The sequence below is a fragment of the Carassius carassius genome, chromosome 4 (genome assembly GCF_963082965.1).
Source record: "Carassius carassius chromosome 4, fCarCar2.1, whole genome shotgun sequence".
Taxonomy (NCBI): Eukaryota; Metazoa; Chordata; class Actinopteri; order Cypriniformes; family Cyprinidae; genus Carassius; species Carassius carassius.
This window is the reverse complement of record NC_081758.1, coordinates 40,649,000-40,669,396: the sequence shown is the minus strand read 5'-3', so window position 1 is coordinate 40,669,396 and position 20,397 is coordinate 40,649,000. Positions and strand designations below refer to the sequence as shown.

Here is a 20,397-nt window from a genome sequence, read left to right as displayed (position 1 = left end):
TCTTAATTTGAGAAAATAGTCCTATGTTTTAGTTTATTTTGAGTTTAAATACAACTTTGGATACTAGATTTTCATTGTGGTCTTTTGGACACTCTAGTGTGCAAATGAGTAGAAAAGTTGTGATCAAGTGAAGATTCCTATCTGTGGTTTAGACCTTTTCTTACATCCCATTTTTAAATGTGAAACATTTACAGACCCGCCCCATCAGTACCAGTGGTTCCTGAGTCGAGGGAAGTTCAGGAAGAGACTCCTGCCCAGCAGCAGGCTAGAATCTCTGCCTCCTCAGCGACACGAGAACTTGATGAGCTCATGGCTTCACTGTCTGACTTCAAAGTTCAGAGCAATGTAAGTTTTAGAGAAAGTGAGATAAATAAGTGCTATTGTTCATGTTTCCTATAAATGTTTCCTTCAAACAAACTGTGATTCATTGCGTTACCACACAATAGTTAATTCGTATAAATTAAGTCACACTCATGGAATCGTTTGTGTTTAAAATCGAAGTGTTTAATTAGCAAAATGATTTTGTAGTGCTTATATTATTCTTATTTATTGGCATATAATATGTCTTAAATCTTTACAAGGGCGGTTTTAATGAGTTGTCATTGGATTTTCCTTTTTAATGTATTGCAGGGGTATCAGCTATGTTGTGATTTATCATATGCGTGTCTATAAGTGTTGATAATGATAATCTGATCAATCAAGGCTTTTAAAATGAATAAAAGTTTATATGCCTTAATGGGTCCAATATGAAGGTCTTGTTAGAATATCTGTCGTGGACGCGAGCCGCACTGCGGTCGAAAAGAGAGAATCTGGAATGTTGTGGTTGTGGTGTCATGTTATATCTGGGAATTCTGGTGATTGTATTTGCCTGCAGGTTGGTAAACCAACTTATACTTTGTTACATTGACTAAATAAGCCAAACTTGTTGAGGTATTACATAACGCATCACATTAAGCCACTAAGTTTTATGCTCTTTTTGTCAATTCATCAGTCCTTCTACTCAAATGCTTTTCTCCTTTTCTTTTTATTGTTGTTGTCTTGCTGTTGATTGTCTAGTCTGGCTCTCTGTCAGTTAAGGAGGACTCGTTATCCACTAAAGAGTCAGAACTTTCCAATATTGTGGTGACTGAGAATCTCACAGTCCCTTCTGTCCCAGTCCCAGAGTCAGAGGTATCTGACCGCAGCGTTCCTCCCCACTCTTCCCCTAATTGCTCACCATTTTTACTGGAACTCCACATCGTTGAGGAATCTTCAACCGCTGCTCCAGAGTCCAACTCCACGGTGTTCTACACTTCCTCCAAGAACCATTCGGAGAAACTCCTGGTAGTTTCTAACACAAAGAGTACAGCCCATGTGTCTCTTTTATCACCTGAACCATCTGCAAAAACTTCAAGCCTTCTGACATCAAGTTTACGTACATGTGAAGTCAGTTCACCCAAGACTGTCGATCCAAAAACCTCAAGTTCAGATTCGGTCACCAAAAGTAGTCCCGCTGTGGTACCAAAGGCCTCCTCACCAGCTAGGACTCCAGGGATATCTAGACAAGTGGCTAAAAGCCCCAGTCCTCCTCAAGTGATCAAGAGCTCAAATCGAATTGTTGATGTGAAAATTCCTAGTCCTGTAACAGTTGCTAAAACCTCTAGTCCAGTCATTGTACGAAAGAGCCCATGCCCAGTTATAGTCCCTGGAGTCCTTGCCAAGAGCCCAAGTCCCCAGCCAGGGAATACTAGCAAGAGTCCAGTGCCAACTACTATTACACTGCCCACTCCTCCAGTTTCAAACCTAACATTAACTCCGAAGCCTTCCAAAGAGAAACCTGAGAGCTTTGAACCGGGCATATTGGGAATAAGCCTTCCTTGCCCCAAGCATCTTCTGGAGGAAGCCCTGGACAAGCTGTTGACGTCCAGTCTTTCCCAACCAGAGCCGGTGAAATTAGGTGAAGGAGCTCCTGCCTCATCAGAGGTGAATGATGATGTTCTGGCACTTCTTCATCAGTTGACTCCACAGGGTGGCATTACAGATGTCACTTGGATGGACGACTCTCTAAACCCCACATCGTTCCCTGGGGAGGTAGATGTTTCGCTGGACCTTCCACTTCTCCAGCCATCGGCGGTTGAAAGGCTCTCCGCTTCTGGACAAGTATGAGGCGCACCAACTCTGTCAGGCTGTCTCCAGTTTGCACCCCTAAATTTAGCGAGCATGGGCAAAAAGCATGCTGAACCACATACGGCTGTTTATGCTTTCTCAAATACATGAGCCTGATCCTTGGGCCAAGGGGCCTGTTGATACCCAATCTGAACCTTTCCATCCTACTTGGATAGAAGCACCCACCATTAGCAAGTTAAATATGCCTCTCAAAAACCTGATACACATATGCAAACGTCACATGGTGCTCCTAAAATTGGAGGGATAGTCATTTAATTGGGTTTCTGTTGCATTGCTTTGCATCTCGTGTTTATGGAAAGGTGGAGAATTCAGTAATCCAAAGTATGTGTGGTGCATGCAGTCGATAAGATTCTGTGAAAGGAGTCTTTGCGATGTTCAAATGCATGCCCTGACACGCTTCCTCATCAAGGTGTATAGCGCTAAATGGACAACAAGGCTAGGCTTGCTTGTTTCTTTGCAGTTCTGTAGTGGAGTTTCGTTGTGCAGTTGCATTCCATCTTCACTTCTTCTGCATTTCTTCAGGGCACTTGATGCAGGAGATGTTCTGCAAAGTGTTTTTTTTCCATAGTCCCAATAGTTTTGCATGATGAAAATGATTTGCAGTTGCTAAAGTTGATGTGTGAAATCTAATGAATTAAGTTATTTTCTTGATGCATTAAAAATATGCATTGATCTTGAAATATAACTTTTAAATCATATGTTGCTTGTGTTTGCCAGTAACATTTAAAAAGCTAAAAATCGCCAGATAGAAAAAATTCTGATTTAAGTAATGTACAATATCTGGGCAATGTCTGTTCCATATGAACATTTATTTAAACATTAGAAGTGCATCTAAAAATACATTGCATGTAATGGTTATTAATCAAATCTAAATTTGTATTGTATTGAACTTATTCACTCTGAATTTGAAAAAAGAAAGGGTTTTCAATCCAATTTAAAAAGTTTAAATGCATTGAATTTAGTGATTTTGGTTGCGATGTCAACTCTAAGGTTAAAATTGAGTTTGCTTTGTCAGTTTTGCTTTGCATTGCTTTTGGCACGTTGTGTTTGTTTCATGGTCTTTATACATGCTCCTGCATCATTTGTTGAAGGTAAGAGATGTTTTCTATTGTGAGTCACAAAGAGGATGCTCGAGGCTACGCATTGCATAGGCCCAAACCAGAATAGTGTGGGGTTGCTTTCTAGAGGCGTTTGGACTGAATGTTTTTGAATGGCATTCACATAGAAAGCACTGCATGATCTAAACCTTTAAGGTGGTCACTTTATTAATGCTGCATTTCCGCAGCTTAAATCGGTCATCAGACGCACAAAGGAAACGTCCAACGTCCACCCTATGTTTCGTGACGGCCACATGCGACGAAAAATGGGCCCTCTAATCATCAACAAGAGTAACTCGCAGGATCTACTCATTGAAGAGCTGCAAGGGAAACTGGGAATTGGTCGCACTGAGCGGCTACGAAAGCAGCCAGCTGATTGGCTCACAGAAGGAGTCATTCTCTGTTCAAACCCACAGCGCTTAAGAGAGGAAGGTGGTGTATCACCAACCGTTGATAAGGTAGCGTAAGGTTACTGGTGGAACTCACAAAACACTAACACAACAACCTTTCTTATAATGGTTTGTTTTATAAAACTTGCTTTTTAGTGTTTATAGAACATTTTCAAATAAAGTGAAACAACGTCCACTAGTGGTTACTGAAGTATTCTTTTCAAAAACAAAATTTCCATAGGGAATTTTTAAAGTGTTATAAGCCATGAACCAAACCAACCAGTGGCGAGGAGAATCACAGTGTTACAACTTTTATTTGAAGCATAAAAGCACTTAAAAATTGAGTTAAAAGACGGATTGATGGATTATGTGATATGTTGTACTTAATGCAAGCACTTTTGGCGCAATTTGCTTGTTACAACTATGATTGAAGGAAATTTCTTCACAGCATTATGGGTAATGTAGTTTTTCAGGAATTCTGCCGTTTACCGCAATTCTTTAAAAAATACGTTAAATTAATAATGCAAACTGATGCCTATACCTTTGCTTTTAAAACCTCAGAGCTCACACCAGGTCTGACTTAAAAAGTTTATAAAGTTATTGTGTATATAAAAAGAAAAAAAATCTAATTTCCCTGTTTAGAAATTGAATGTGATTTTTACTTCCAGAACCTGATTGTTGCACTTTATTATGCATTTTGTGCTCCTTTCACTTCCTGCTACATGTTTCATGTTTCTTTGTCCATCAGATCATCATTCCTCCAGACTCACCCAGTCCTCCGAAAAAAGTCCTAACCCATCCTGTCCCAAAAAAGCAAGATCCTGTGAAACAGATGCCAGCTCCTCTCCCCCCACCACCTCCACCCCCACCCCCACCCCCTAGGGAGCTCTCTCCTCCTCCACTTCCTCCTGCTCCTCCAGTTCCAGCTCCACCTCCACCTAAAATCCCCAGCCCTTCCCCATCTCCTCCTAAACCTGTGACCCCGCCCCCTCCACCCAAGGTTTTAGCATCTGTTGGCTGCCAAACGGAATATGAACCTCTTTTTCCACCGGTACAGGCATGAACTTGCTCTCTCTGTCTATCTGCATCTGATCAGAGCTTGCATTTATGCCTTCAGGGTTCCCACAGTCATGGAAAACTTGGAATTAATAGTGATTTTTTTTAGGCCCTGGAAAAGTCTAAATGGAAATTAATAAACGAAAGCAGGTTGTATGTTGGGTTTGTGTAGAGTAAAACTTGCCCACAAGCCATAGTGAATAATTCTGAGAGTGGATTATTTTCAGAAAATTTCTTGAAGTGGTTCACAATTTAATTTGAGTGAATCTTTAGTGAATCATTCTGAATTATAGTAAATGTATATACACTATTTAACTACTGAAATGGTAATTTTGAAAACTGGGAACCCTCTGCCTTGTTTCTAGCCATTCTTTCATGGTTTCTAGCATGTTGCATATGGAGCGCATGTTGTTATGTGTTTGACCTCCAAACAGCGTTTGCACTAGGAGTGTCTCAGCATTTATTAAATAGTTTGCTAGTGCCAACATGTCCCATGAAGACAGTCCGTCTTTGTGTTTTCTCTTGTTTTCCCTGTTGATTCCTGGTACATGAAGTGCTAGTGACCACAGAAAAGACTGTTGATCTGTTGGCTATCAGTTAGAGTTGTCTTTTAAGACCAAATTTGTAACTAGGGTTAGGGTCTCTGTCTTCCACAATTGAGCAGAATGTTCTAGACTTAATACTGCAAGTTGAAAGTCAGGAAGTGCTTCAAGAGTAGCTTGTTTAAGTGTGAGTTCATATGCAGAAATAACAGAGGATGTGTGGGTTGCTATTTTTGCTTTCTGAAGAATGCTTCTGTGTCACGATTCTTTGAATTGAGAGAACAGAGATGGGGATACCAGCCCTTTTTGACCCATAACCATTCTTGGACTATCATCTGATTATGTCTTTAACACCTTCTTGATCCCGCTGTAGTCGGTTATGTAGGGAGTGTGAGATTGGTTTCCTTTAATTAATAAAAAGACATGATTCAAAAGCCTGTTGCATAAAGTCTAACCAGGTTTGCTGTTTATGAATGGTAACTATAGCTTCTTTGTGCAGGATCATGGATCTCTTCCAAAGGCTGTGAAATAAGACAAATGCAGTAAACATTTCCATGACATGCATCGCTGTGGCTAATTACAATTGATTTCACATGAGTGATTCAGTGTTTCGGTGAAGTTGAGAACTACTTGAGCTTCTTTAAGTGCATGTGGTAGTTGTTTAATAAAACTAACATGCTATAATGGATTGATTAATAAATGGTGCAATTAAAGATGTGCAATTCAACAGCTCTTAATGTACATGCTGTGTTGTTATTGACGTGGTAAAAATCTTTTCACATGCTGATGGTCATATTGAGAAAATATTCATCCAAAAGAGAATTTTAATAAGGTAGTTGATTTCCCATGGTGCAAAGTTGATCATCAGTTTTGGGGCTTGTACGGATAAATCTTAAACCACTTATTAGAGAGCATTTATTTTCACTTCTCAGTGTCGAGTCTCCAAAACTAGTTGAGTATCAGTGGGTGTTGTGGTGTCAAATCCTGCAAGTGTTTAGGCATGAATAATCAATATTATGTCGTTGATGAAGATTGACCTAGTAAAAAAAAGTGATAAATGCATCTGCTGAATGGTAGTAATTATGTGTACTTAGGAGAAAGTGCTTATTTTGTGTCTGTGTGTGCAGTAAAGGATTTGTCTTCATTTCCTTTGCTTAATGAAACAGTCTTTAAAATTTTTTATTAAAAATTGAAAATGATTTCTTTTTTCCTGTAGATTATGGCTCAGGGCAAGAGTTCCCCCAACAGCGTTCCAAAGCAGGGGAATAAACTGGATAACATGTTGGGCAGCCTGCAGTCAGACCTCAATCGACTGGGTGTCCAGACTGTTGCCAAAGGCGTTTGTGGAGCCTGCAAGAAACCCATCGCTGGCCAGGTGAGAAATCCCTTAAAAATCTCCTATACTGGCCAAATTATTATCCATTTGGATTTTTTGGATATTGTACTCTAGAGCGGACGCTGTGCTCCAAAACACCACCAATGTGTATATTTTGTATGTCAGAGTTTTTTTTTTTTTAAGGTAAATCTGAAAATAATAATAGTAATAATAATTTAAATATAATATGTATTTGAAAGTCTCGTATGCTCACCAAGGCTGCAATTAATTGATCAAAAAACTGTTGTAAAAGCAGTAATATTGTGAAATATTTTTGCAATTTCAAATGTGTTTTCTATTCGAGTATGTTTTATATATAATTTGTTATTAAATATAATTTATTCTTCTGATCAAAGCTGAATTTTAACTCCAGTCTTCAGTGTCACATGATCTTCAGAAATCATTCTGATAAGCTGATTAAGAACAGTTGTGCTGCTTTATTTTTGTGAAAAATACTGTTCTTTCTCTACATCAAAAGTCCTGAAAAAAATGTATCCCTGTTCTAACACAGCAATAAATTACATTTTAAACATGAATTAAAATAGATAATTAAACTATTTTAACTTGTAATATTTCATATTACTGTATTGTTTTTGATCAAATCAGTCTCACTCTCGGTTTCACAGAAAAAGCTTAAGCCAAGTCCTAGACTAAAATGCATGTCTGAGCTGTTTTAACTGAAAGAAACTTGCACTGATATGTTTTAAGATATATCAGTGCCACTGTTTTTTTTTCAGATGCACATCGGTAATGTTTTTTATAAAGGATACTTAAATGTCCACATTGAACTATGGTCTAAACCTGGCTTAGTCTAAGCCCTGACTGTGGAACCAGGCCTTGAAAGTTTTAGTTTGTAGGCTTAATTAAGCTAAACAAAATGTCTTTTGTTATTTACTTTATTAAATTGAACTCGTACACTTCCCTCCTCGTTTTCTTTGACTCATTCAGGTGGTGACAGCAATGGGTCGGACATGGCATCCGGAGCATTTTGTGTGTACTCACTGTCAGGAGGAAATCGGCTCCAAAAACTTCTTTGAGCGAGACGGCCAGCCATACTGTGAAAAGGACTACCACAGCCTCTTCTCTCCACGCTGTTACTACTGCAACGGACCCATTCTGGACGTAAGGATTCGGTTTCGTATCCCCACCTTTAAGCGGTCACAGACGGGGCATTCACGGACGTGTGTTAGTGTCTCATATATCAGCACCCTGTCGTGATGGTGCTTACTATAGCCGGCCACACTTTACCTTTGGTTTCAGATCTCCTGTAAACACAAACAGTCCCTTAAAGACAGTCTAAATAGGTCAAGTATGATTTAAAGAAGCATGCAACACATGCATGAAGAGTCTGCTGACAACATGAATGTAAGTGCATAAAATAAATAATTATAAGACTCTTATGGCTCTTTTAGAAAAAATGACTAAACATCCTTAAAACAAGATGCATTTACAAACATTGTCTACCACAACATTATACAAAAGCAATACAATACATGGCTGCATGCAAAAATCTGATTGACTAACATGGTTCTTACGAGAAGGTCTTTTTAATGAGTCGCTTGAAAAGATTCATGAACATATGAGTTACATGATTGAATCAGTCCCGAATCACAGATTTGAATCACTTACTGACTGGATGTTTATATGATAACATAGAGATAAAAAAACACATTAACACAAAATTTTACATAAAGTACACACATAAAATCAAATTAAAAAGGCAATAAAAAAACAAGAAGTCAAGAGGTGGCTGAATGCAAAAACATACTAGTTTGTGATTCTTATGAGCAGATTCTTTTAATGAGTCAGCTATATCACAGAAGTTAATTGAATCAGTCATGAATACCTGAATTAATATGACTCACTTAATGACTGGATGTTTATATGAGAACTGATAAATACACATGTAAAAACAAGATAATACACACACAAAAAAGCTGAATAACGTTGAAAAATAGCATTGTTTAGCATGTAGTTTGGATTGGAGCAGTTTATATTACTAAAACACAAGTGGTTCACATTTTTGTTTATGTAGGTTGGTGCATGACCTCTGGGTAATGAGCACTTTGCCAGTTATTACCAATAATAGTTAATAATTGTCTTATTAGTAGTTTTTCTTGTCTTCATTTTGCATAAATTCTTTCAAATCAAATTGTGCTTTCTGTTTCTGTTCCTGTTCTTGTTTCACCATAATTTCATTGCAATGAACTGCTTTGACTTCCTCCTGCAGAGAGTGGTGACCGCATTAGACAGGACTTGGCATCCGGAGCATTTCTTTTGTGCCCAGTGCGGGTCATTCTTTGGGCCTGAGGGTAAGCAGCTTCCTCCTCTCAACCTCTTTTCTTCTCTTTAGTTTTCTTTTTCTACCAGCTTTTTTTCTTCTTCTTTAAAATAGTTTTAAGCCTTTGGCAACCTTTTTTCTCTCTCTCTGTCAATTTCCTGCAGGTTTCCATGAGAAGGAGGGAAAGGCGTACTGTAGGAAGGACTATTTCGATATGTTTGCCCCCAAATGTGGCGGTTGTGCTCGTGCCATCTTGGAGAACTATATTTCGGCCCTTAACGCTCTTTGGCACCCTGAGTGTTTTGTCTGCAGGGTCAGTATGTGTTTGATATATCAGCTGGGCCAATTAATAGGCCAATATTTGGCATGGGCTGATGTAAATACATTTAATTTTAATCACGTTCTTGAAATACATTAAATGCATTACACCTATATCTGAGTCTATATAGTTATAAATCAGAATTTATTTTATATTCAGATTTTTTCACTTTTTTTTTTTTTTTTATATTTATATTTTTTTTACCTGTGATACTTTTTTCAGGATTCTTTGAAGACCAGCATTTATTCAAAATAGAAATCTTTTGTAACAATATACACTACAGTTTTTTCTTTTTGAAAGAAATAAATGTTTTTATTCAGCAAGGATGTGTTCAATTGACAAAAAGTGATAATAAAGACTTTTTCAATAAATGCATGTTCCCAATTTTATTCATCAAAGAATCCTGAAAAAAAGAATCACAACAGTTTCCAACATTGATAATAAATCAGAATATTAGAATGATTTCCGAAGGATCATGTGACACTGAAGACTGGATTAATGATGCTGAAAATTCAGCTTTTCATCACAGAAATAAATTACATTTCAAAGTATATTCAAATACAAAACCATTATTTTAAATTGTAATAATATTTTACAATATTAGTTTTTTTTCTGTATTTTTGGTCAAATAAATGCAGCCTTAATAAACAGAAAATACTTCTTTAAAACACATTTAAAAATCTTTCTAAAACCCCCACACTTTTGAACAGCAGTGTATATTAATTCATATCGACGTGATCAATCATAAGCCATGCTGCTTTCTAGGTATTGGGATCGGTTTTGGAAGATTTGTGGTGTTTATGTTGCCATCTGTGTGTTTTGAATGTATGCACATTTTAATATCAGATGTTTCTGTGTTGCTGCATGCATCCTCTGTGCTGTTTTATTGTAGCATTATTTGAATCATTCCTGCCTTTTCACTCTGTCCTCCACAGGAGTGTTTCATTCCCTTTGTGAACGGCAGTTTCTTCGAGCATGAAGGGCAGCCCTACTGTGAGGCTCATTACCACGAGCACCGCGGCTCCCTCTGCTCCGGCTGTCAGAAGCCCATTACCGGCCGCTGCATCACCGCCATGGGCAAGAAGTTTCACCCCGAGCATTTCGTCTGCGCCTTCTGCCTTAAACAGCTGAACAAGGGCACGTTCAAAGAGCAGAACGACAAACCCTACTGCCAAAACTGCTTCGTCAAGCTCTTCAGCTAGAGTCTGGTAGTGTTGAGAGAAGTGTGTTTGAACATGCACACCAATACCCAAAGTCCCAAGGGTCGAGTTTTCCAGTTGGCCACAGTGTCATCTTGTGGCGATAGAGAGCATTACACCAGCTTGTTCCTGTGCCAAAGCACTGTCAGAGAAGTGTAAATCTTCAGGGAGGCTATGACGATTTTTAACAGCCTTTTTAACATGCTTTCCCTTGATCTAGAGACTAAATTATGGTTCTTAAATTTCGTGGAGCTATTTTAGATATTATCGACTGCATTGGACAAATCCAGATCTATTTTTGTACTTGTTACACACACACTGAGCTTAACTTGAACATGCACATTTCTGTTTGCACATTTCAGGCATCTCTTTGCTGCTTTCTGGTATTACGAAACTTTCTGTTATTCGATTTAGCTTTTTTTTTTTCTCCATCGGCCACATCAGGTTTTTCATAAAGGTGCAATAACAGCTTGGCATCATCAAAAGCTCAATGCCATATTCTGTATATTTTTCTAATTTTTGGTACTCTTGAGAGTTTGCTCAGTCCTGATTTTATTGTGCATGTATTTCTCTGTCTGATCACTTTATAAAGTGTGCTCTTTTACCTTTTTTTTTGTTGACGATTGTTTCTATTTTTATATTCATGTGTGGTCTTTGTTTTTCTGGATGGCTGGAGTGGTTTGAGCTTCCATCCTTATGCCTTTAAGAGAGTTTAACTGTGGAATCAACTTACTTCTGCTGTTATAATTACATATTTTATTCTTATAAAACGCCCCCTTAAAGATACCAGTTTGGGCCCATATGCCTGTTTCATTGAGTATGTGGCGTTCCACAATGTGCCTATTGCCACCGGGCATGTTTTGTGATTTACTTACGATGATTTTTGTCTTAATTTCTTGTATGTAATGAGTTTGTGATGCACCTTTTGCCTTTATTTCAATTCATCTGATTTCCTACTGTATGCAAGTAAATTAAAGTTTTATGGATTATTAGTGATTGCAAAAAATGTACCCGACTTGTGTTTTTCCATAATTTAAAGATTTTCTTTTTCAGGGTGATGTCATATTTTGTTCTATACTTACTGATGACATGCACATTGTATTTGAAACTTGGGGTCTAAATGGACTGTACAAGACGTTGAATAAATACCAGGATCTGAATGACTGATTTACGAATTGTTGATTTATTTGCATTGAAATCTCATTAAAAGCTCACTAAAAGTTATGTTTTATTCTATGTGTTTTAATGTCATTTTGTATAAATTCCATTCCCAGGGAATAAATGCACTGATCAAGTTTATACCTTGAATGCGATGAAAGTCACATTGGATAAAAGTGTCTGGCAAAATGCATTAACATAAACGTTAATATTTTCAAAATTCCACGAAAATAATCAGGATGACGTTTTCTAGTATGCTAAAGAATGTTCATTCATGCATACATTCCAATATCAAAATCCAAACTCAATTTTAAAGGGCACCTATTATGCCCCTTTTTACAAGATGTAATATTGGTCTTGGGTGTTCCCAGAATGTATTTGTGAAGTTTCAGCACAAAATACCCCACAGTAGATTTATTATAACCATCTGAAAATGTCATTTTTGGGGCCTGTTTTAAAAAGAGCTGTTTTGGTGTGTACCGCCTTAAATATAAATGAGCTGCATATCCCCGCCCTGCCTTTGGATGAGGGCGTAACTTGCATACCTATGGCAATAACAGTCGGTAGAAGCAGAAGGGCTGAGAGTGAGAGACCCGCTGTTTTGTATGGTATTCAGCCGAACATGTTTGAACCGGAATCAGACCCAGATGAAGAAGAGACTCCGGCAGAAGAAACACAATTGAGAATGGAGCAGGACGTCTCTGAATGGTTATTTGATACATTTATGCATAAATACTTACAGAGTTTTAATCGCCTCCCCTTTGCAATTATGGATGTGCAACACACACACACACTGTGATAACGTTCGCGCAAATTTTTTGAAACTACAAACACAAATACTGTGATAACGTTTGCTAAGTACAAACAAAATTATATTTATGCGAGGGAACGGTTGCGTCATGTTGACATTACTTGTCGTACAGGTGCTTATGTGGCAAATGTGAGAAGATGGCTACAGAACCAGAAAATATATGCTGCAGGGAGATAGAACAGGTATTAATTTATTTACATTTGTAATTGTTGCAAAAAAATAATACGTGACATAAAACTGTCTGACGCTATTTGTTGTATCAAAGGTTACAAGACGGATGAAACAACTTCAAGTCACTCCATCATGTATGGTAGACCATCCCGAAATGGATCCAGTTTGTTTCAATGTGTTTTCGTTACAAAACGCTTTTAACATTTACAGGGCTGACTATGGTCCCCTGCGACTTCGTGGAGTACAACAGTGAGTGTTAATGATTAGCACATTTAAGAAAAAATGTCTATTTATTCTAAATATTACAAATGTTTGAATTTTTAGTCTAATATTTGCCAGGTTATATTCAAAGGAAATTACAGTGAAAACAAAACATAAACTCCAGACAACAAATGATAGATATTTGAAAGAAAAAAACACAGAAAAATCCTTGAACCCTGTTTTGAGGACGTGCCTGTGTGTGTGTGCATTAGTCGTTACAGATTTTTAGCTTATCGGAGTTTTGTGAGCTGGTGCTGGGGTTTCCTTGGACGAAAAGTTCGAGTTGTGATTCCAGCCTGTGTGGTCCTGAGGATTCAAAGAGAGTTTCCTGATGCCCAGGGTAGTTATGTAGGTTTTCGATCCACCTATTGATTAAACCGAGATACCCTACTACAGATGGCCTCCTCCTTCTCTGGCCGGTCATACTCTGCACACAATGCTGGTGATATTGGTATCCTCAAAACATCATCCACATATGGTGCAGGATCCACAAAGACTTTTATCAAATATAAGGTCCAGCAGGTCATCCACATATCCTGTGCAATATAACATTTTATTTTGTTTTTAATTAGTAAAATATTGAGTTTTCAAATAGCTTGTAAGAAACGATGCAAAAAAGATATGTACATTTGTAGTAAATTTGTTAAGTAAACTCATTTTATACATACTGAATGTTGCTTGTGTCTTAACTTCTCTGAGCCGGTATTCTCCCTTCTTGGCCTTTGGAAAGGTCACTTTGAACACCGGTCGAGCAGCTGCTGTTGTGGCTTGAGGACGCCCGGCATTCTCATTGTAATGTAGTGCAGGTATAGTCTGTAAGCAATAAATACATTTTCAACATACAATGTCTACAGTGTATGTAAAAGTAAATTTATTTTTACAACAATAACATTACCTGCACAACATTCCCAGAAATGGAAAAACCACATTTTTTGGTGTAAACCGTAGTATTACACTGTGGAAAACCTCGATAGAAGAAGTCTGGAAGTGCGGACTTAGCTTGGCAACATCCTTCACAATTCTCTTGTTGGAGAGAACTCTCTCCAACTTGAAATATGGCAGTGTTCCTAAATTATTGGAAGTGTTACTATAGTATGATATGTAATTTTAAATAAAAAAAGGCAAGCTATATGATCTGCATACATTTTTTAAAAGTAACTATTGCTTCTTTAGCCTACATACCAGCAGCTAGCCACTTTTTTGTGTCTCGACTTCTCCTTGTTCCATGTAGACATGCTGGAAAATTGCTGTCTTCATGTGTGTGCTTATTTTGCATATGGTTTAGCATAGACGTCCATTTAGCCACTCTTTCAGGTCCACTGAAAGGTGTCATACTTGAAAAGATGTAACTTCATAGCTGCAAATATCTGACAACACATAGAGAAAAGTTGGTAAACAGTAAATTAATAAATTAATAAACATAACATTTTTTACATTATAAATGTTTAGTCTCATGTAACTGCAAAGCTATTATTTCATTTACAAATACCTTTTCAATTGTGAAAAATGAACATTAATTTACATAAGCACTACATAAAAATTAGATATGCTATAATTAAAACAAGCATTATTCTAAAATATAATATAAACTTACGACAAGTCTTTTGGCTCTGTTACTGATGTGTCTGCCTCTGCAGGATTAAATGTGACATCAGTCTCTTGTGCTGTTAGTATTGAAGAGCATTCCTGTAGGATATCTTCATCTTCCTCAAGGTCCAGACAAGGTCTCTTTGATGAAGTCTTGAGGGGCGTGGAAGACGCAACAGCTGTATGAGAAACTAATTTTGTGCTAACACCAAAACTTGACAATGTTGTCTCTGTCTGGAAACCTGGAATATATAATTCAGCAAAGATTCACTTTCTCTATCGTGGCTATTAAATTCAATTCAAATTTATTTGTATAGTACTTTTCACAATACATTGTTTTAAAGCAACTTTACAGAAAATGAATTTTGAAATGTGCATATAAAAATACAATTAGTTAATACAATTATATAATATTATATTGTATACTATATAATATAAATACAGTTAAAAACATAAACATACTGATACTCCTGTGGTGTGTTTGAAGCGTCCTCAGTGACAGTTGTGTACCAACACTGCATAGCTGTGATGTTTCTGTCTGCACGCCAATATCCCTCGTTCTACAGCTTCGTGTCGATGTGCTGGCCTTTGTATAAACATAGCAATTTTGATGTCTTGTCTTTACAGAAAACATATACAGTTTTTAATACAATATCTTAAAAAATATATATATATACGTGTGGATACACACTATACAAACAAGGTTTAAATTATATACACAGACATTCTACGAGGACGACAACAACTTTAGACGCATTTGTTATTGAATTGGCTGACATCGACTGAAATGACCATTTGCTCAAAAAACATTAAATATACTTACTTCTTCTGGAGGTGACGTTGGATCGCGAACAGAAGGCAACGATCGTCTCGGTTACGTATGGTAACCCTCGTTCCCTGAAGGAGGGAACGGAGACGCCACGTCGGTGACCGACGAATATGGGATATCGCTTCGATAGACCAATCTACTTCGAGTGTAAACTAAACGAGCCAATGCACATTGGCATGCAATTATTGCATCCAGCTGCCGCTGATCACTGCGTGAGTATAAGAAGGCAGCAGGTGCAATGCATACCAGTTTTTCGCTGAGGAGCCGAGCCTGGGACCCGGCAGCTCAGCGGCGGTACAGCAACCATGGCGACGGGACGTGGCATCTCCGTTCCCTCCTTCAGGGAACGAGGGTTACCATACGTAACCGAGACGTTCCCTTTCAGTCGGTCACTCTCGACGCCACGTCGGTGACCGACGAATATGGGATCCCTATCAAAGCGCCATGGGTGCTGCCCCTTCCAGTGCCCTGTGCGAGCCGCCTGCGCCCCTATTTGGTGTAGGCCGGGGCTCAGAACAAGTAGCTCCACTCACCATTGTCAAAGCACTACCTCACTGGGTGAGATTGGATAACACTGGGAAAACGTACCCGGTCCGCTTGGAGCCGGGACGCTGCGGAAGCCCCATCCTTCCCGAAGGAGGTCTCGGAGGCAAATACACATATAGCATCCATTTAGGAGTATAAGGAAAAATTTGAGATGATTAAAACCCTCTTGGGAAGGCAGAAGTCTGCCAGGGAAACACAGGCTCTAAGGCTATACCGTGGACTATACACATATGAGTACCGCTTAGGTCTCAATATGGAACCCACCCTTCCATGGTTCTCACAGATTCATCATGAAGGTCTGGCGCCGGACGTTCCGCTGCGTCCAGCTGCTTAGGGTGATGGAGGATCTCAACAGGGTCTACAATACGGACACTCTGGAGCGGTTTAAGCAAGCCGACACTAACCGGGGCCTCTCAGTGCCACTACCCGTTTGAGGTGAGAACACAGGAGGATACCGGCTCTACACGAAGGCTATAGAACCTAGCGAACGTGTTAGGGGTCGCCCAGCCCGCAGCTCTACAAATATCTGTCAGCGAGGCGCCACGACCCAGCGCCCAGGAGGATGCAACACTTCTAGTTGAGTGAGCTCGCAACCTGAATGGGCAGGGCACATCCTGAGCCTGATAAGCCAGGGTTATGGCATCCACAATCCAGTGGGCCATCCTCTGCTTAGAGATGGCACTCCCCTTCTGCCGGCCTCCGTAACAGACAAAGAGCTGGTCTGAGGTCCTGAAGCTTTGTGTCCGGTCTACGTAGCACCTTAATGCTCTGACGGGACAAAGCAAAGCCAGGGCTGGGTCTGCCTCCTCCAGGGGCAGCGCTTACAGGTTCACCACTTGGTCTTTGAAGGGTGTAGTGGGAACCTTGGGCACGTAGCCAGGCCGGGGCCTCAGGATTACCTGGGAGTCAGCCGGCCCGAACTGTAGGCACGAATCGTCGACCGAAAATGCATGCAGGTCCCCTACCCTCTTGATGGAGGCCAGTGCAAGCAGGAGCAGGAGTTTTCAATGAAAGAAACTTTAGCTCAACTGAATGCAGTTTGCTGTGCCAAGGTCTCGACTGCGTTGCCAAAGAGGCCGGTCTGGGACACAGGGGCATTGAGAAAGCGGACCGTGTCGGTGTCTCTTATGTCTGCCAGACCCAGCCAGAGATGGCGCTCCTGGACCACTAATGTGGACATCGCACGACCCAGCAAACTCGCGGTGACCTTCCGGAAAGAAAGGCACTGGGGTGGGGCGCTGAGAACCAGCGCGTGCCACCCCGAGAAACCAATCATCCAGCCGCGAGGGCTCGGGACGCGGTGGAGGATTCCACTGGAGTCCTACCCTCTCGGCGGCCCAGGAAAGCATAGCTGACATTTCGGGGTCCAACTCAGGCCTTGCCACCATCCCAGAATCTTCGTCCGACAGCTCTCCCTCCGATGCTGAGATCGACATCCGGTCGGGGGGAGGCCCACTGGATACCACTGGTACGCTCGCTGTAGAGGGCCCAGTGCATTCCGTGGGTTGCTCCACTGGATCGGAGGTGCAAGAGGAGTGGTGGTCCCCAGAGGGTTTGCCACCACTGTGACCCTCAAACCATCCGCGCTACTGCCGGAAGTGGTTCTCGTCTGTCGGCCGCCAGAACGAGCCCCAGATCGTGGCCGCAGGACTCCGCCCCCCTGAAGGTAGCGGAGCCTGGTTCGCAGCTCCGAGATGGTCATATTCCCACAGTGAGAACATGACTCATCCACGAAAGCCACCTCAGCGTGCTCGACGCCCAGACACGTGAGGCAGCGATCGTGACCATCACCCGTTGCCAGGTAACGACAGCTCCCAGAAACGCACGGGTGAAACGGCATCCTTATAAGGACGATCCGTCTTCTTTACTAAGACGCACCCGTGAAGCTCTTTTAGAGAAATTTGCTCTTTAGGAAATGCTCTTTTAGTGCTGAGGCGCACTGGGGAATTGGCCGTTTGCAACACGACAGGGGTAGTGCAGCCTGAAGTGTGCAAAACACTCGACACAGGAACGACCGCCGCTGAAGCGCCGTCTCGCCAACACACGAAGCTTCCGAGAGCGTGCTGAACTCGTAGTTCACAGCAGACACAGTTGAGCAGAGCGATACTAACGCTCGGCTCCGAAGCGAAAAGCTGGTATACATTGCACCTGCTGCCCTCTTATACTCACGCAGTGATCAGCGGCAGCTGGATGCAATAATTGCATGCCAATGTGCATTGGCTCGTTTAGTTTACACTCGAAGTAGAGTCTATCGAAGCGATATCCCATATTCGTCGGTCACCGACGTGGCGTCGAGAGTGACCGACTGAAAGGGAACCACACTTGAGGATTAACTTTGAAGCAAGACCTGCTTTGAATTGACCCTCGTTCTCAAAACAGTCAAAAAATGATTCGCGCAAACATAAACGTATTTTGGAATTTTGAGTGGCGCCTTTCCTTCGTAAATAAAATCCATCCACTGCGTTTTCAGTGGCTCTGATGTCGGAAGTAAGTGAAAACTACTATGTTCATTATTGCATCCCACAAAAGAACACTTATGTTTCTTAGGAGACATTAGCGGCTGTCGTTGAAACAATGGAGGATGGTGTACAGATCACCGAGGGCGGGGTCTATGCCAAAACCAGATTGTCAATCAAACCACGTCGGTGGGGCTTAGCGCAATTCTACGTCACAGTGAGAGCAATCTTAGAACAGGGCATTCTGAGACAGTGCTTATGAATTATTGAGATTGTAAAAAAACCACTGGGTGGATTTTTATCATTCTAGGGTGGCTTTGCTCACACACTGCCAACACACATTTATGGTCAAACACCATGTAAAAGTGAATTTTGCACAATAGGTGCCCTTTAAGACCATTCGGCTATTGTACTAATCTGGCTCTTTAGCGCCACCATATGATTTAACCTTAAACTGCATGCTCGAAATAATGGTTGAGCACATTTTGAGACACTACTATTGCTGTGTCCCAAACCTAAGTGCATGGACTCCGACGTGCGGATGTAAGCTGTCCCAAAGTCAGAATGCGCACTTCGAAGGGCGCATTTGAAGTGCGAATGCGTCACCGCGGCGCGACGAAGGCTGACGAATTTCGAATTTCGAATTTCAGTTCCCATGAAAATGAAGTGTACATCCTATGGACACTTCGCACCCTACCATATCCCAGAATCACTTGCGTGCATATGACGACGGTGGCAGGTGAGAGTTCTGTGGAGGACATCACATTAATATGTAAGTAGGCTATTATATTTTCATTCACTCAAATACCTAGCGAAAGCGTTAAAAGACAGTTTTTTAATATAAAAATTATTTTTTAATATAGTATTTTTTACATAAAGCCCACAGACAATAAGACAGCCGCTATATACATACATGCCAACCCTCCCTAATTTTCCGGGAGACTCCCGAATTTCAAAGCCCCTCCCGAAAATCTCCGGACCGACCTTTCTCCCGAATTTCTCCCGATTTCCACCCGGACAACAATATTGCTACACCATCCGTCACTGGGCGCCGTTTTAGACCAAACGCTTGCGCTCCCATGGCGTCTGTCGTTGCTATGCAACCAAACTGCGCTCTCCATGATGACGACGAAGAAGTATCAGCAAAGGATTAATTGATTTCTAGCCTCACCTCGGCTCGCATTAGCTTTACTACTAGATATATTTCTGGAGATGAGAAGGAAAAACCCGCCTGGAAAAAGTAGCGCACCACGTTGCTTCCATTATGAGCGTGCTCACCGCGGCCGCGCACCTACGGTTGAAATAACGACCTTGAGCGCGAAAAAGATGCGATATGTGAACGGCCCCTAGAAGCAGACGTCTGAAATGAACGGCAAGAACAGCTATTTATTTAGCTTTAGACTGTTACATGAAAATTTCAAAATGAAATGTCATAATTATAATGTTTTGAGAGTTTACTTATGTAGTTGTTGCATTAGGCTATGAATTAATAAATGTTTATTGATAAGATCTAGCTATTTCATATCTCTTCATTTACAGTAGCTAACAAATTAGGGTCTAACCTCCTGAGGAGAGGCCTTAAGGAATTGAATTTGTCAAATAAATGAATTAGATTTTTCTTTGCGTTTGTGTATGGGATATTATATATGGCGACACATCCCCCCCCACCGGGTCCTTTTTAATATCTCCCTAATTCTGAGGTCTCAAGGTTGGCAAGTATGGCTATATAAGACAATGGTCTTTCTCTTTGTTGTGTTTTTGAAGTGCTGTCATGCAAGACATATCTACAAATGTTTTAACCAAACTTAAACACTGCAGCATTTTGTATGCATAGCCTGCTGTGTTATACTTTTCTATTGGTAAGATTACAAACCTGTCTTTATATTTTTCATACGTTTTTCCATTTTCTCTTGTTTTATTACTATTCTGGAGCGAGTGAGCCTGCTGGGAAAGACAAAAATACAAAGTTAATAGTACATTTTTAGTTGAAATTCCGTGTGCTGTTGTTGTTAACAGGCATGGTCTATTTGCTAAGCGTCCTGGGACAGGTGAGGGAGCGAGTGGAGCTGTTCAGGGAGGACATCAAACTCCAGAGAGAGAGAGAGAAGAGTGCAAACTTTCTCTGCTTAAGATAATGCATAACAAATACATTCT

General features: G+C 40.5%; 3 protein-coding genes across 5 annotated transcripts in view; all 3 read left to right on the top strand.

The window, feature by feature from the left end:
• LOC132140042 (paxillin-like) overlaps positions 1 to 11,584 on the top strand; it is a 41,125-nt gene extending 29,541 nt beyond the window's left edge. For all 3 annotated transcript variants that reach the window (XM_059548815.1, XM_059548814.1, XM_059548817.1), the window contains exons 5-10: positions 195 to 345; positions 6,467 to 6,625; positions 7,574 to 7,747; positions 8,856 to 8,937; positions 9,071 to 9,219; positions 10,161 to 11,584. In XM_059548815.1, the coding sequence (XP_059404798.1) occupies positions 195 to 345; positions 6,467 to 6,625; positions 7,574 to 7,747; positions 8,856 to 8,937; positions 9,071 to 9,219; positions 10,161 to 10,427 (982 nt within the window). In that variant the 3' untranslated portion in view covers positions 10,428 to 11,584. The remainder of the gene's footprint in view (positions 1 to 194; positions 346 to 6,466; positions 6,626 to 7,573; positions 7,748 to 8,855; positions 8,938 to 9,070; positions 9,220 to 10,160) is intronic.
• LOC132140043 (uncharacterized) lies at positions 2,963 to 4,863 on the top strand. Its single transcript, XM_059548818.1, has 2 exons — positions 2,963 to 3,721; positions 4,401 to 4,863. The coding sequence occupies exons 1-2, from the start codon at positions 3,500 to 3,502 to the stop codon at positions 4,713 to 4,715; spliced, it is 537 nt and encodes a 178-aa protein (XP_059404801.1). The 5' UTR covers positions 2,963 to 3,499; the 3' UTR covers positions 4,716 to 4,863.
• A 635-nt stretch (positions 11,585 to 12,219) lies between the features above and the next one.
• LOC132131658 (P2X purinoceptor 7-like) lies at positions 12,220 to 13,528 on the top strand. The gene is made up of 4 exons (XM_059543724.1): positions 12,220 to 12,290; positions 12,506 to 12,575; positions 12,659 to 12,813; positions 13,038 to 13,528. The coding sequence occupies exons 1-4, from the start codon at positions 12,268 to 12,270 to the stop codon at positions 13,195 to 13,197; spliced, it is 408 nt and encodes a 135-aa protein (XP_059399707.1). The 5' UTR covers positions 12,220 to 12,267; the 3' UTR covers positions 13,198 to 13,528.
• Positions 13,529 to 20,397: the final 6,869 nt, after the last annotated feature.

What these genes read in the sequence shown, in the direction of transcription:
- LOC132140043 (XM_059548818.1), top strand. Translation starts at nt 3,500, where the DNA reads ATGTTTCGTGACGGCCACATGCGACGAAAAATGGGCCCTCTAATCATC. An exon ending in TATCACCAACCGTTGATAAG is followed by an intron (nt 3,722 to 4,400) that starts GTAGCGTAAGGT and finishes TTTGTCCATCAG; the next exon opens with ATCATCATTCCTCCAGACTC.
- LOC132131658 (XM_059543724.1), top strand. Translation starts at nt 12,268, where the DNA reads ATGGAGCAGGACGTCTCTGAATG. An exon ending in GAGCAGGACGTCTCTGAATG is followed by an intron (nt 12,291 to 12,505) that starts GTTATTTGATAC and finishes CTTGTCGTACAG; the next exon opens with GTGCTTATGTGGCAAATGTG. An exon ending in GCTGCAGGGAGATAGAACAG is followed by an intron (nt 12,576 to 12,658) that starts GTATTAATTTAT and finishes GTTGTATCAAAG; the next exon opens with GTTACAAGACGGATGAAACA.